Genomic DNA, 14,932 nt, shown 5'->3' with positions numbered 1-14,932 from the left:
ATGGTGACAGAAATAATTGAAAGATTGAGTAAATCTGAATCAGATCAGTCTACGACCGGCATTACTGTATTGCTCTTAATGCATAGTGCATATTGTGCTTGGACAGTACTGCATACTGTTTGGAGGAAGCATGAAGGGACAGCTGAACATGGAGAGTTACGATGACTTACAAGTGTAGCTCGGGATAATGAAAATTTATGTCACTGTCATTGCAGGAGGAACTAAGGGTGATAATACGTTTTCTGGGCCAATACAGTGAAAGAGCTCACAGAGAAGACGGAGAATACTTTATGGTGAGGATACGATGTTGACATGACAGTGACGGTAACTCATGAAGAGGGCACATCTTTGGGGAACCCTCTGCTCTTAACTAATGTTAAAAAACATGGAGGTCAGTTCACTCCATGGTCACTTAAACCTGTGCAATTCAAAAGGCAAAAAAATCCCAGGCCAACAGCCCTAGTCCTGATCTCAAACACTCAGTCTCTCGTCTATCCCAGTCTCTGAGGAGATCTGAGCTACATATCAGACACAACCATGTCACTAGAGTCTGCTGTAAAAATAAATACAAATAATAAGAGGTATAAAATATTCTTTATGATTTGCAAAACAAAATCTTTGTATAAAAAAACACAAGCATCCCAAGAAATACTAGTGACGTTAGAAAGGTAGTTGAAATCCATCCATCACCACCACCACCACCACCACAAGAAACGATTTTCTTGTAATAAAATGCTGACCTTCATTAGTCTGTCTGCAATATTCAAGCCAATGTACTCTAACACTCCTATGTAAAAGTGGCATACACATGTTTTGATTATTATACTGACAAAATCTACCATTTTAAATGGCGTATAGTATGGATAGGCAAGTTTTAAATCTCTTCTTTAGACCAGAAAGAACTTTTGCAGTTCTGGTTGTGGTTGCATTGAGTACAGGCCATGTAGGTACAGTAGTGAATGTGCTAAATTGTCCACAGCGGTAAAACAGGTCTTGATTTCCATATTGAAGAATGACCAACAAACACAGAAAAAAAACATTCCAGTAATAAATATCTCAGAAACTTTTCACAAATCAATGTGTAAATAAATAACCAATAGAGTAAATCAGTTACAAATAAATACTAAATAATATGAATAAGGGAAAAGATTCCCGTGATTTGTCACACATTTTGCACCTCAGTTCAATCCTTTCCAGGACAGGTTGTCACTTCCAGAGAAGAAGGGAGCGTCTTGCTCTTCTTCTGCGACCCAGCTAACCAAGAGGCCTGCCGAGGGCCGGACCATGTAGCGCTTAGGGGGAATTGGGGGGTCACAGAGTCCAGTAAGCACCAGGTGGAACTGCTAGAGGGAGTTAAACCGAGGGAACCCCCATCCAGAGTGTCTCTGTCTCTGCATGACTCCTACCAGACCGAGGCCGGGGCCTGGGCCGGAGCAGCGAGGTTAGGTGCCGGGGGGCTGGGGTCGCTGGGCCAGAGAGTTAAGAGGGTCGCAGGGGGAGAGAAGGCCGCTGCTGGACAGGACTGCCCGGTTTTCCTGGAGGTCTGGCATAAATTTAGGACTGTAAGAATGCAGAGAGACAGGAAGAGAATAAATGAGATTGAGTGGAAAAGACTGGTAATCTAAGGAGGCTACAGAAGATGGGAATGGTTGTTTGAAGAATGAGGGTACACTAAATCAAAGGTGACGAGGGCAAAAATACTGACATAGTTTTCTGAAAGGAAAAGTTTTTGGGAAATACACTTATTCACTTTCTTGCCGAATCTTGAAAAGAGAAGATTGATTACTAAATGGTGTCAATCTCATCTAATGCTTGCCAAGAAACCAATATTTACCAAAAAATCTAACTATTTCTTTTAAAACCACCCCAGAGACAAAGAAAGGGCTGTTCATATCATACTTCAAGAAAAGTATTTGGTGAGAACATCTAGAACAAAACAGAACTGGAGAGTGTTTGCTTACCAGAACAACACTAAAACCAAACATGGCCTCAGATCTGTCAGCAGTGTCCTAGCTGCCTTGTATGAATGTCTCAGTCAATTGGCAAAAATAAAGACAGATAACTTGTTGCCCAGTCTGTCAGTATATAGTAAAAACGCGTATAGAATACTGCCATGCAAAACTTTACATGCAAGTGAAAAACAATTCCTTCACTCTCCAGTGTTAATTATTTATGCAAAAGAGTGCTACAGGAATGAGTCCTAAAACCCGGAAATGCATTTAATACGAGATTTTAACGTTTTGTTCTACGACATAAAATACGTCAATAAATATCCCACTCGTGAATTTTGAAGCCTTTTTATGTCTTCAAAAAAGCTGAAAAAAGGCTAAAAAAGACCTGTTTATGCTTCAAAAGATTAGAGATTAGATTAGAAGATTCCTTTATTGTTACATTTCAATTTACAGGTATAAGAGAGTCAAATTATTGTGTTTTGGCTCCTCGACATAGCAATATAATAGCAATAAAACTTAACAGTAAGAAATTACAAGGTATCAATATCGTAAAATAAAATACATTGTAATAAAATAATATAAATGTGCATATAGTGTGCAAATAAGTGTATAAGATGCTGTGTGTGTAAGTTTGTAAGTGTGCAAATGTGTATGACATATATTTACATGTGTAAACACACTACACATATGCAAACATATAAGTATCATATACGTTTGTTTGCCACAGAGCTTCCTGGCAGGCCTAGAAAAATAGGTCATCCCTGGAGCACTCTATACAAGGGTCTCAGCCATAAGCTGTTGTGTAAGTGTGGAAACTTAAAGCATGCAGGACCATTTATCCTCTTCAGATCAAACCGAAGAAAGATGTGTGCATTAATAAGAGTGTGAGTGGCGTGTTTATTATGGTGTGTGATGGATAGATGGATAGATGTCAATGAGCCACCACTACTAGCAGGTTCTATAGCTTGTTACCTGCGGGCTAGGGAGGCTCTCCCTCGCCTTAGTTGTGGGGAGAGTGACGGTACTGAGGCAGCAGGCTGCTGACAATCTACAAGAAACTGATAAATTAGACAAATGTACAGAGTGGTGACACTCAGGGTTAGACAATAGGACAGAGAAAACACGGAGGACAAGACAGGGGAAGACCTCGTCAGAGACGGCGAGACTACTGCTGGTTTGCTGCAACGATGACATAATTTACATAATGTACGGGATAACCATCTTCACTTAGTTTCTCTTGGATAACATAATGTGAGTCTCCTGCTGTGGAAATCAGTGTTTCGCTATGTGAAGGCGAAATGAGAAAAGCCTGAGAAAAAGAGAGCAAGAGGAGAAATATGGGCAGAAGAAAAATACTTGACATCAGACTGAGTATAGCTGCTTCCACTGTCAGTTACAGTATGCTTGCATAGTGTGAATGTGTTGAACCAGTCTCTCCACAGCTAGACAATCAGCACTGGAGGTGGAAAACTCAAAGAGACACAGACATGGGCATATTTCAACATATTCTCATACAATGGTCCGTATGATATCTTACGAAAAAGTTATTCCTTCTTTTTTGTTCATTTTCCTACGAATGTCCAGCAACGAGTGTCAATTTCGTTACGGCAGGGTAAACCCTGGACAGGTCACCTGACTATCACAGGGCTGACACATAGAGACAGACGACCATTCACGCTCACATTCACACGTACGGGCAATTTAGAGTCAACAATTAACCTAACCTGCATGTCTTTGGACTGTGGGAGGAAACCAGAGAACAAAAGACTTGAAAATCCAGATATTATATTGATTTGTACAGCACAAAAAGAGAAGGACGGACACTGTGGGGCTCATGTTGAACAATCCAATCCTGCTCAACACCCAGAACACCGTGGCTCAGTTATATTCATAAACTCCATTTTAAGTCCACGTCTGTCAGTTGTTTGTTTATATGATGTGGTGTTATCTTAAAATGTTGTAGGATAAAGGAGAGAGAGAGAGAGAGAGAGAGAGAGAGAGAGAGAGAGAGAGAGAGAGAGAGAGAGAGAGTTCAAACAGCATTTGACAGGAAGAGAATGGAAATGTTTTCAGACACTGCTATCTGGTGGAGAAAACTGGAAATACTGAGAGAAGTTTATCAAAATTTGTCCGTCAGTGGAGGAAGAAATGGATTTAGTTTATCCCCCTCTGCTTTTTTGGGAGGTATACTACATGTGGGGCTTATATTAGTGGAGAAGTGAACAGAGGAGGACGAGGCACAGAGAGGAGGTGTGACTGGTTTCCATACTACTTTGGACAACATATTAATAACCATGTAAAACCTGTCAAATGCTTTTCGACAGCACTTTAGATGTGACCAAATAAGGCATGCAAGAATGATATGGAAGTATTTAACGACATATACTTTTATGGAATACATTAGATACATTATATTTGAATAAAAAAAATGCAAAATAAAACAATTCTAACATGTAATGAATACAGTCTGCCACAGGGAGGTGCTGTGAGTCACTGTATGCTGAGGCAGAGCCTGCAGCCATAATTTGCTTTAGTTTTCACTTTAAAACACTTCTCAGTACTCTAAGACACTGGTACATAATGTCACATTTTATAGTAGCAGCTATTCAGATGCCTGATATCACATTCATAAGGGTGTTTATTAGAAAGCAGTCCAACCTTAACAATAACAAAAAGGCTGTTCAGTGCTGTTTTGAGGATGGAGCAAGCTGTTGCTGCATGTTCAAACCATGTAAAACCAGTTTTCCCGCCTCTCTGTATCCCACCTAATTAGTCCAGTGGCTTCTGGGAACTGTTTAATGGATTTTGGTGCCTTTGTCGAAGTTGAGGAGATACTGAGGCAGGGCTACCGGTGCTGTGAGATGGGAACAGTCGTCCTATGTCTTGCCTCGCATAAAGGAGTCGTCTGAACTCTAAGGTCAGCCGCTCGGGGTCTACCACCATGGGCTGGGGGCCCAGAGACAAATGAGGGTAACTGGTGTTCGGTTGAAGAGTTGAAGCTAAGCTCTGGATTGTATCAGAAAGTGTGTCTGGGGACCACGCAGACATGGACGGACAAGCGGTTAGTTCTACAGAGGGAGGACTAGTGAGGGTCAGGTCGGTGGTGGTGATAATGGAGGGGCTGTGGAGCCTGGTGGGACTGGAGGGAGCTGTGAAGGCGCCTCTGCGACTTACTTTGGGCGGGCTGCTTTTAATCCTGGGCACTTTAGCGCCGCGGCCACGATAAGTCTGCTCGTGGTCAAACTCCAGATCCTCCAGCCGTTGGGTCAAGGCCAGTTTCTGCTGGATGGCCATGCGGAGGAGGGAGTTCAACGTCTTTTTCTCGTCCTCCGCTGCCGCCAGCTGCCTCTGCATGTCATCCAGCTGGGTAACGTACTCATCACATCTACAGAGAGAGAGAGAGATAAAGGCACAGAGGGAATAATAAAGATTCAGAGGGAGATTTCTAGAAACATGCAAATTCTCTATATTTCAAGGAACGTTCAATTGTTCTTTTTCCCAGCGTAGTGGCCTCTCACCTTGTGGCAAACATGGCCCTGAGAGACGAGAAGGTGGCAGCATCTTCTTTCAGAGCCTTCAGCTCGTTCCTCAGCTTCATCATGGTCTCCGTCACCATCGCCTTCTCATTCTCGTACTTGCTCTTCAAATTTGCCAGCGCACCCTCTGCTGTCTACAATGTGGATAATTTAACATTTTATTACAACATGTGGGTCTAATTCAGATAAAGCCTGAACTGTATCTCTAACACAAAAAGGACAAATGATTGGTTTCCTTCAGTTTGCATTTTTCATGGAATAATAAAGAGGACCTATTATGCTAATTTTCAGGTACATACTTGTATTTTGGCTTTCTACTTTCTTCTACTACTTTCTTTATCTCATACTAGCTGTACTGCAGCACTTCCTTTCACCCCCTGTCGGAAACGCTCTGTTTGAGCTCCTGCTCCCCCCACCCCCCCAAAAAAGCCCAGTCTGCTCTGATTGGTCAACCAAACCTTCGGACTCTGCTCCAGCTCTGCTCTAATTATCTTTGTTTGAGGGCGTGCCAAACTAGCTGCTAGGCAGGTATTATTCAATCGTGTTACTTGGTGACATCACTACGTTATGGAAGGAAAGGCGGGACTTCAATCAAGGCGTTTCAGGCAGTTCAGGAGCAGTGTTTCTGTGGGGGAGAGTAACTCTCTTTGGCATGGACTTTGGGCTTTGTAAGTTTCTGTCCTTTTGCATCCACAAAAATCAATATAACACACTAAAGGAAAGGGAAAAAGCATAATAAGTCCTCTTAAAGTACAAAGAAAAATCCTCTTTCACCTGTTTATTGGCCTTCAGCACCAGCCTGAGTGTGGCTATCTGCTCTCTCTTGGTACTGAGCAAGGATTTCAGTTTGAGTATCTCCTCCAAGCACAACTCCTTGTCCTTGTCAAGCATCGGTGCTAGCTCCCTGGCTGCGGCCCTCTGCCTGGACAGCTGCAGCGAGCGGTCCACAGCCCTCTGGAGGTGTTTGATCTGGTCTCTGATGATGGCGTTCAGGTTGTAGATATTCATGGGCTCCTTCCGCAGGTCCCCGCCTACCTCCGAGGGCACCGGAGACGGGCAAGGAGAGATGCTGATGGAGCCCGTGGGTTTGCGGGTGGGGCTGCTATGGCAGGAGTCCACCGTGTTGGTTGTCGTCCCGTTGTGATGGCCGTCTTTGGATGGGGAGTCCATGGGACTGCGCGGGGGCTCGGAGGAGGAGCAGGCCGCAGACGCAGCAGCGAGGCGTCGCGCCAAGCGGGGCGAGAGCAAAGCCCGATGGTCGTCGGAGCCTTTCAGGCTGCCGCTCCGAGTGATGCGGCTCTGGCGGTAGTAGTCCAGCATGACGCGGTTGGGCGTCTCATTGTTGCACAGACAGACGTGGTGGTAGAGCTGCGCCAGCTCCTCGCTGAAGGTCACCAGCTCATCCTGCGCTGTGTTCAGCATGCCCTGGCTCTCTGTGGCCGTGCTCGTGGCCGCTCGAAGCTCTCCCTCCAGGCCCGCCACCCTCTCCCGGCTCTCACGATAACTACGCTCCAAATGAGTTACCTGCTTGGAAGAAATCAGTTGGGACATTGGCAACATCACAGTGTGCAAAAACAGATCTGAGTGAAGTTAATATCGTCCAATAAAAAAAAAGATATTTTGTTGCAAAAGATAATGTAACAGTGACACACCTGTTCAGTCACTGCCTGAGCCCTGTCGTCACTGTGGCTGTCTCCCTGCCCCTCCACAGCCTGGTTGTACTTCTCCTTCAGAACCTTGAGCTCTGCCTTCAGGTCGATCACCTCCGTCACCGCCACCTTGTACTTGCACTCCAGGATCTCAAAGCCATGGATGTCGGGATCGCGGTGACCATTGGCCGGCGGTGATTGGCCACCGTCAGGTTTCTCACTTTCCTGCGGGTCTTCGAGCTCTTTGTCCCCATTGAGGCATTTCATGCCGTTGACGTGCTCCGTGAGGCGATGGACCCGCTCGTTCTGCTCGGTCAGGGCGCCCTGCGTGTGCTGCAGCTGGGTCTGTGACTCCTGCAGGTTCATGACCAGCGACGACTTGTCGCGCTCCACCTGCCAGGACGGGAAGATACACTACCACATGAGAGGAAGTCAAGACAGCGAGGGGAAAGTACAACGCTGCATATGAGTCCAAGGATTTTCACTTTATATATTCTTATATAATACTCTGCATTGGTGTGTTCTGTCATGTTAACAGCGCTAATGTATAATCAGTATAACCTGCACAGCACCATGATTTTAAAAGGTACAGTGGGTAGGATTTGGCGGCATCTAGTGGTGTGGTTGCAGATTGCAATCAACTTAGTACCCCTCCGCTCAGTCCTCCCTTTCTCGGACTGCGGTATCGTGAGCCGCCGAGGGAAAAACTGTGGTAGCGCCAGCCGCCGTCTGACGTCCGTTGGCCTCTGAGGTTCAACTCGCTCAGAGGCCAATGGACGTCAGACGGCGGCTGGCGGTACCACGGTTTTGCACTTGGCGGCTCACGTTACTGCATTTTCACGAGCATGTCGGACACCTGCGGTGGCCTTCGGGTAATGTAAAAACGTGAAAGGCTCTCTCTAGAGCCAGTGTTTCGTTTGTCCGTTCTGGGCTACTGTAGAAACATGGCGGACTCCGTGATGAGGACCCGCTCCCTATGTAGATATGAAGCTAACGGAAACACAATGATTCTTAGTTTCAGGAGACTATATGAAAATGGAAATATAGTTGTGAATATTATATTCCATTTCTGCCAATATATCCCCTGAAATGCTACACACTTTTCCTTCAAGAAGCTATTAAAGATAAAGACAATGTACCATGCAACCATCATTATTAGGCAACGAGTGAACAAACATAAGCAAATCATGGACTAACAATATATCGTATCAGTTGAACTGATACAAAGGTGTGTAATGATGTGGTGCAGCTTACTTGACTCAAAAACTGTCGGTAAGGACAATTGGAACTAAAACTAAGTGCCATTTAACTGCTTCTTGATCTGTCGTCGAGCGCGTTCCCCCAGCAGCAGCAGGGTAAAACTTTATTGATCCAACATAGCAAATATATAGGCCTACGTTCAAAAAAAAATTGATTTGAAAAAAATATTCAACTGGCAATTAGAAGCCCGATGCTGCCGCTGTTTACGTCTTTACCAGAATAATCAACTTGAAAGAGAAAATTGATTAACGAGTAATTGTGTTTCCAGAGAAATGCACACTGCTAATGTAGCAGCCGCTAATCTAATTCTCTATTTCCCTGAGGAGCTCAGCATGGGAGAAAATGAACGGTAATGACTTGATTAGATTTTAGCATGAATCTAATCTATCTATGATTTTTATGGCGATCAACACGCTGTATGTATTCCTTTTGTGTGGGGTGCCTGTTTATGAGTGTGTGTTGCACTCAAGTGACTCAGTGCATAAGTGACTGTGAGAGAAAGACTACATTATATAAGAACTATATTTATACTCTGTTTATATGGATGTATCACAATGCAAAGTTTGAGCTAAAGTATAGCGCCTGTGGACAAAAAACGTAATTTTCTTTCCCTCTTTCCCAGTTAGTATTCTATTTCTGTCCCCTTGTCTCTAAACTAAAAGCAGAATCTAGTCACTTTCTGTCCTCTGCGTCTGCTCCCTGTGCCTGTTGGATGCTTATCGCCCTGACAGGGCTCCCTATGGCACACGCAAACATACTGCCTCTACTGCTGGACTCTTTTTGCTTTGCTTATATTCAGCTTCATCACTCCCACTACGACATTCGCACATGAGAGAGCATACATTATATACAGCACGGTTCATATGGACATGGACATGGGCTGTTGCTGTTATCACTGAATATGTGTGGGCTGTCCCTGCCAAAATAATGTAATTATTTTGCGTTTCAGTAGATGCATTTTGTGTCATAATATGGTTTAAATTCTGTTTCAGTGCCATTATTTGTATTCTTGTTTGCTAAGACTAAAATTCAGTGAAGCCTGTAGTATTATGTAGTGTTTTTCCCGCTTTTCTTCTCGTTCCCAAACTGTCATCACCTTGTCATGTCCTTGCCGTTATCCAGTGGTAAACAGTGACCAGGGCTGCTTTCATCAGTGCAGCAATGAACACAGAAAAACTCATAGAGACACACACACCCACACAGACTGCGGCAGGACAATTGATAAGACGCCTCAGTCTCTACACTAAAAACTGGGGAAAGTGGATCAATAGAGCTATCTTCTAATGTGCAGTGGGCTGCGGTAAATTGTCTTGGAGTTAGTGTTGGTAGCGGTTTTAAAGCGACTGAAATCTTCCCGACAGTAACTCGTTCAAGTGACGTCAGTACTGACCTTGAAAAGGAACATTCAATGATTCAAAAGAATACTGTGTGCTTTCTAGCAGCTCAGTCAAGTCAGCACTGGTGATTTTACTTGGGTTATTGTGGGTAATTTAATTTACTGTATGCTATATTTTCTTATGACCCACCTGTAGCAGCTGCTGTTTGAGCTTCTGCATCTCCGACAGGTTGAGCTCACTGAACAGGTCCGGCACAGGGTGCAGGCCTTCTCCTTTCCGGCCTGGCCGGTATTCACTGTTCATCTTGGCCAACCCGGTGCCCGTGTGAACGTGGCCGTTGCGGCGGTTGCTGTCCTCATTGTTGCCGTTAGCAGCAGGCATGGCGCTGCCGTTGGTTCCGTTGGTCTCGTCAGGGAACTTGAGGCCCTCGACACCAGTGACCGTGAGCGCCAGATGGGCCCCGGCTCCGTAGACACTGTCACCCAGGCTGATGTGGTGGGCCAGCTCCTTTCTCAGAGTGTTCTTCTGCTCACGCTCACTCTTGAGGGCATCCAAGGCCTCCTCCAACTGACCCTCAGAAATGTCCTTCAGACGTAACGCGTCTCCCAGCTGACTGTTGAGGAGGACGGTCTCCTCCTCCAGTACTTTAATTTCATGTTTCAGTCCCTCATACTCCACCTGAGGAGCAGCAGAGAGGACAAGTGGGAACAGGAAAGGACAAGAGAAGAAAACATTTAATTGAATTACTTAATTACATTCTAAAGTATAAGAATCATGTTTGTTAAGGATTGGGTGACCCTATCCGAGGTCACACTAGAGCAAAACTAAAAAAAACAGCTGCAGACAACTTGAGATAAAGCACACTTTAGACATTAATAAAGTGTTTTCCCCTTTGTTTAAAAATACAAAAATGTTTAGAGCCAGGGGACTAAAACCAAACACCACACTACTATTGACTCAGTATAATGTGACAATATACTATTTTGGTTATGAATGGTGCTTTCATACCATATTTGGTAACACTTTATAATAAGCATAATTTTTACATGTTAAATTGGTAGTTAATCAAACTAAGTTAAAAGTTATTTTAATGTTAACAAATAAATAATTGATCATATTTACTAAATATTAGTAATGTTATAATTAGTTATTTTAATAGTTTATTGTTGCCCATATAACATTTTATATAATATATTCATATTAGAAAGAAAGTGACTAAACCCCATACAGACACTATATGACTCTGTTGGGGATACTGTAGCACTTTCAGGGAAATGAAGGATGATGAACAACTAGATGAGAGCACTGTTTGATCCAGTGCATCCCGGTACTGATACTGAAATCTGTTGGGGAAATTTGGTGAGTCATTCATCTCAACTGAGACAGGGCTTGTTGTCTCATCATTAACGATGACGACACATCTGTGTGAAACAAAATTTGCTGGTGTGTGGTGTATTTGAGGATATTAGTTGAATGAGTTCATACTGACCTGGCTCTGCTTGAGTGTAGAAACCAGTTTCTGCAGCGTGATGTTCTCCTCCTCCAGCTCTGTGTAATCCTGAAGCAGCCTGGTCTCTCTGAACTTGTACTCCTTGACCTCTTCCCTCATCCGGCTCCTCTGTAGCTCCAGCATCTCGTTACTCTGGAGCAGAAAACAACGGGATGAAAACAGGGGGACAAAGATGGGTACAATGAGGAGAGAGAAAAGAGAGAGGATTGGAAGTCAGTTCATAAGCTGTCTACACTCTCAGACCCAGACTGTACATCCTTCTCCTCTCTGATAGCACGAGGATGAGAAAGGTTATCAAATAATTCCATTATTTTAAATGCAATGAGTCAGCACCTTTAGACTCTCAGAGAGATCATCATTTCAGGTCACCTGCTGTGCACAGACCAAAACATGAGCAGCTGCTGGACCAGATAAAGTGTCGGTGAGAGAAATGCACCAGCCACAAAAGTCATAAATCTATAAGTATAGCAGGCGACAGCACTGGGAGGATATTGAGGCCTCAGCTAAACCATCTGTCACAAAAAACTACAAATGGTAAGTTCTATTCCAAGGAATAGGGAGATGGATGAATATCCTCCGTTATCTTCAAAAGAACTGACCCCATGCATTAAAAGCAATACCTATATTACGTTGAATAAGACATTTTTAGGAGACCAAAATGTTACAGTTAACTTTCCTGAACTGAAAACACACTGTAAAAGGGTTAAAGTTGTAAAATGAAAACACGGACAATTCCCAGACTGGACAATGCCGTGGTAGCGACCTGTCAATCACAAGGTACCCACGCCCTAAAGCATACCCTGTGTTATGGTCTATTTGACTCTAAATGGCACAATCATTTACTAAATGAACATCATGCTGTATTAAAGAAGACTTGAAATTAGCGATTGAGACCATAAACTCATGTTTACAATGTTTACTGAGGTAATAAGTATGGGATAATGTACAGCGAGCCAGATATCGTTCCGGTCATTGTTGTGAAATAAACCCTGACAGGGCAATGCGCAAAGCCTCGTCCTGAAGGGGTTTATTTCACAACAATGACTGGCTAACTGTACATTATCCCGCTTATTACATGGCTACTTAAGAAATCAATAATTTGACACAAAAACGGTCCGCCAGAGTCCGACATCAGAACTGTGCCCATAGCAACGGTCTTTTATATATAGCAACAGTGATTGACCAATCATAATTGAGTACTCAACAAAGCCGTGTAATAAATAAAGTGAGAAGTAGGCTCATTTTCTCATAGACTTCTATACAATCAGACTTCTTTTTTCAACCAGAGGAATCGCCCCCTGCTGGCTATTAGAAAGAATGCAAGTTTAAGGCACTTCCGCGTTGGCTTCACTTTTCAGAACCGGAGGTAGCCCACTGTTTTTTTACAGTAGGCAGTCGTGGATAAATTGTTCTCTAGTATTTCGTAAAGATTAACTATACAGTATTTTTCAGAAATGACAAGAAGAATAGGATAGAGGTTTTTATTTGTAAACACGAACGTGACTAAATGAGTGCAGTATAATGCAAGTTATACCGGACTGACTCATCATTATGTATGGAATACAAAATAAAGAAAAATTTACAGTATATGTGCGCATGTGTGTACTTCTCTCACTGCAGAGCTGTCTGCAGCTCCCCTGCAGCTCTCTGTGCATATGGCAGAAGTGCTGACCCAGAGACAGTGTCAGGAGTGGGTGGGTACTCTCACTGGAGGATGAAACTCAGAGACCTGAGACACATATGGCCTCTTATGTGCTTTGAACCTCCAGAAGATCTGTGTGTGTATGCGTCTGTGTGTGTGTGCGTGTTTGGGGGTGGATGACAATGCTGCTTTTAGAACTGGCAACTGGACTGAAACTAAAGACCGTTATGATACACTGAATCTTTTGATTTTTACAGTAGCTGACAGCAGTTCCTATACTCTTAAAGCGAATGGAGCCTCAACTGCATAGTACATAGAAGTACAGTAGGACTGCACTGAGAGCACTTTTATACTAATACAGAAAAATATAACCGAAACCATACCTTATTACCAAAAATAACCAATCATACAATAACACGTTTTTGGTCGTATTATTGATTACATTGACCTTCCCTGGCTTCATCTTGTCCACTTACATATTCATGACAATGCAGGGAATTACACTGAGCTGGGTATGAAGTGGACAGGATTAGAGGCCAATCATCAGTCAGTGAGGCTCTGTAGAAGCATAGCTGATCGGGGCCTACAGTGGCCGGGGTCAGGGACAGTGCGGCACACAATACTGGCAACGAGCCCGCCGCAGGGCAGAGCTGGGCAACTCACCCCTGATCTGGAGGTCACAGCACAGACTGTGACTGTGACAGCTTTAATGGATTCATGACACAATGGCAAATATGGCAGAGGTCCAGCCATGTTTGTATTCATTCATCATTCCCATCACTGTTGCTGTGGTAATGGGGAATTAATGCAAAATGTTAACATAGGATGGAGAACTAATGTACGGTAATATGAATTTTATTTTGAAATTTAGACATAGGGCTGTCAAAGTTAACACGATAATAACACGTTAACGCAAATTTGTTTTAACGCCACTAATTTCTTTAACGCATTAACGCAACATATTGTTTTTAGGTTGTAGCGGGCTCAGTTTTAAAGCTAGAGTGAAGATACTGGTATCATATACTAGAAAACCTAAGAACCCAGTAGTACCAGCCATGTCATACTAAGAGAACCGAAGGAGGTTAAATAACGCTCCAAATGTATGCTATAATTAATGAAAAACTGGCATGGCCATTTTCAAATCGGTCCCTTGACCTCTGACCTCAAGATATGTGAATGAAAATGGGTTCTATGGGTACCCACGAGTCCCCCCTTTACAAACATGCCCACTTTATGATAATCACATGCAGTTTGGGGCAAGTCATAGTCAAGTCAGCACACTGACACACTGACAGCTGTTGTTGCCTGTTGGGCTGCAGTTTGCCATGTTATGATGTGAGCATATTTTTAATGCTAAATGCAGTACCTGTGAGGGTTTCTGCACAATATTTGTCATTGTTTTGTGTTGTTAATTGATTTCCAATAATAAACATTTACATACATTTGCATAAAGCAGCATATTCGCCCACCCCCTTATTGATAAGAGTATTAAATACTCGACAAATCTCGCTTTAAGGTACAATTTGAACAGATAAAAAATGATTAATCGTGAGTAACTACAAACAATCATGCGATTAATCGCAATTAAATATTTTAATCTATTTGATAGTGCTATTTAGACATTTTTTATACTGTCGGATAAGGCAGAAGAAGTGAAGATAAACTGTAGGTGGAATTTCTTTTGTATGAAACGGGTTACCCATCTCTAAATCCTTTCATGTGCAGACTAAAAACAGCAAATGCAAACTTTTTCTCTGTGCAGAAGTAAACTTTTCCCATAAGGTCTTTCTTGATGAATCAGTATATGTTAATAGTGTTTGTGAAACATTGCTTGACTTGGAACCTTTTGATTAGACGCGACAAGACTTGTGACAAATGAAGGCCCCAGTGCGGCTGCAACAGCTGCTTCTCACGATGAAAAGGCGACTCCTTCTCATTAACGGGCATCACGCATGCAAATGAGGATTTCAAAGAGAGCCAAAAGCCATATTTTATGAACACATCATCAAAGAGCCATGATGTGACGCAAACAGGTGACAAGTGTGT

General features: G+C 43.2%; 1 protein-coding gene across 7 annotated transcripts in view; it reads right to left on the bottom strand.

The window, feature by feature from the left end:
• Nucleotides 1–1,011: 1,011 nt before the first annotated feature.
• Nucleotides 1,012–14,932, bottom strand: part of bicd1a (bicaudal D homolog 1a) — a 42,028-nt gene continuing 28,107 nt past the window's right edge. The window contains exons 3-10 of one of the 7 annotated variants that reach the window (XM_074631832.1): nt 11,224–11,376; nt 9,924–10,412; nt 7,141–7,530; nt 6,263–7,015; nt 5,471–5,622; nt 5,127–5,337; nt 2,925–3,010; nt 1,012–1,560 (exon numbers count right to left, since the gene is read on the bottom strand). In XM_074631832.1, the coding sequence (XP_074487933.1) occupies nt 1,443–1,560; nt 2,925–3,010; nt 5,127–5,337; nt 5,471–5,622; nt 6,263–7,015; nt 7,141–7,530; nt 9,924–10,412; nt 11,224–11,376 (2,352 nt within the window). In that variant the 3' untranslated portion in view covers nt 1,012–1,442. Of the gene's footprint in view, nt 1,561–2,924; nt 5,338–5,470; nt 5,623–6,262; nt 7,016–7,140; nt 7,531–9,923; nt 10,413–11,223; nt 11,377–14,932 lie in introns of all 7 variants that reach the window. The other 6 variants (XM_074631835.1, XM_074631834.1, XM_074631836.1 and 3 more) reach the window with 6 other exon arrangements.

The sequence above is a fragment of the Sebastes fasciatus genome, chromosome 4, assembly GCF_043250625.1.
Source record: "Sebastes fasciatus isolate fSebFas1 chromosome 4, fSebFas1.pri, whole genome shotgun sequence".
NCBI classification, from domain to species: Eukaryota; Metazoa; Chordata; class Actinopteri; order Perciformes; family Sebastidae; genus Sebastes; species Sebastes fasciatus.
Note: the sequence above shows the minus strand (reverse complement) of the source record. Positions and strands in the feature narration are given on the sequence as shown.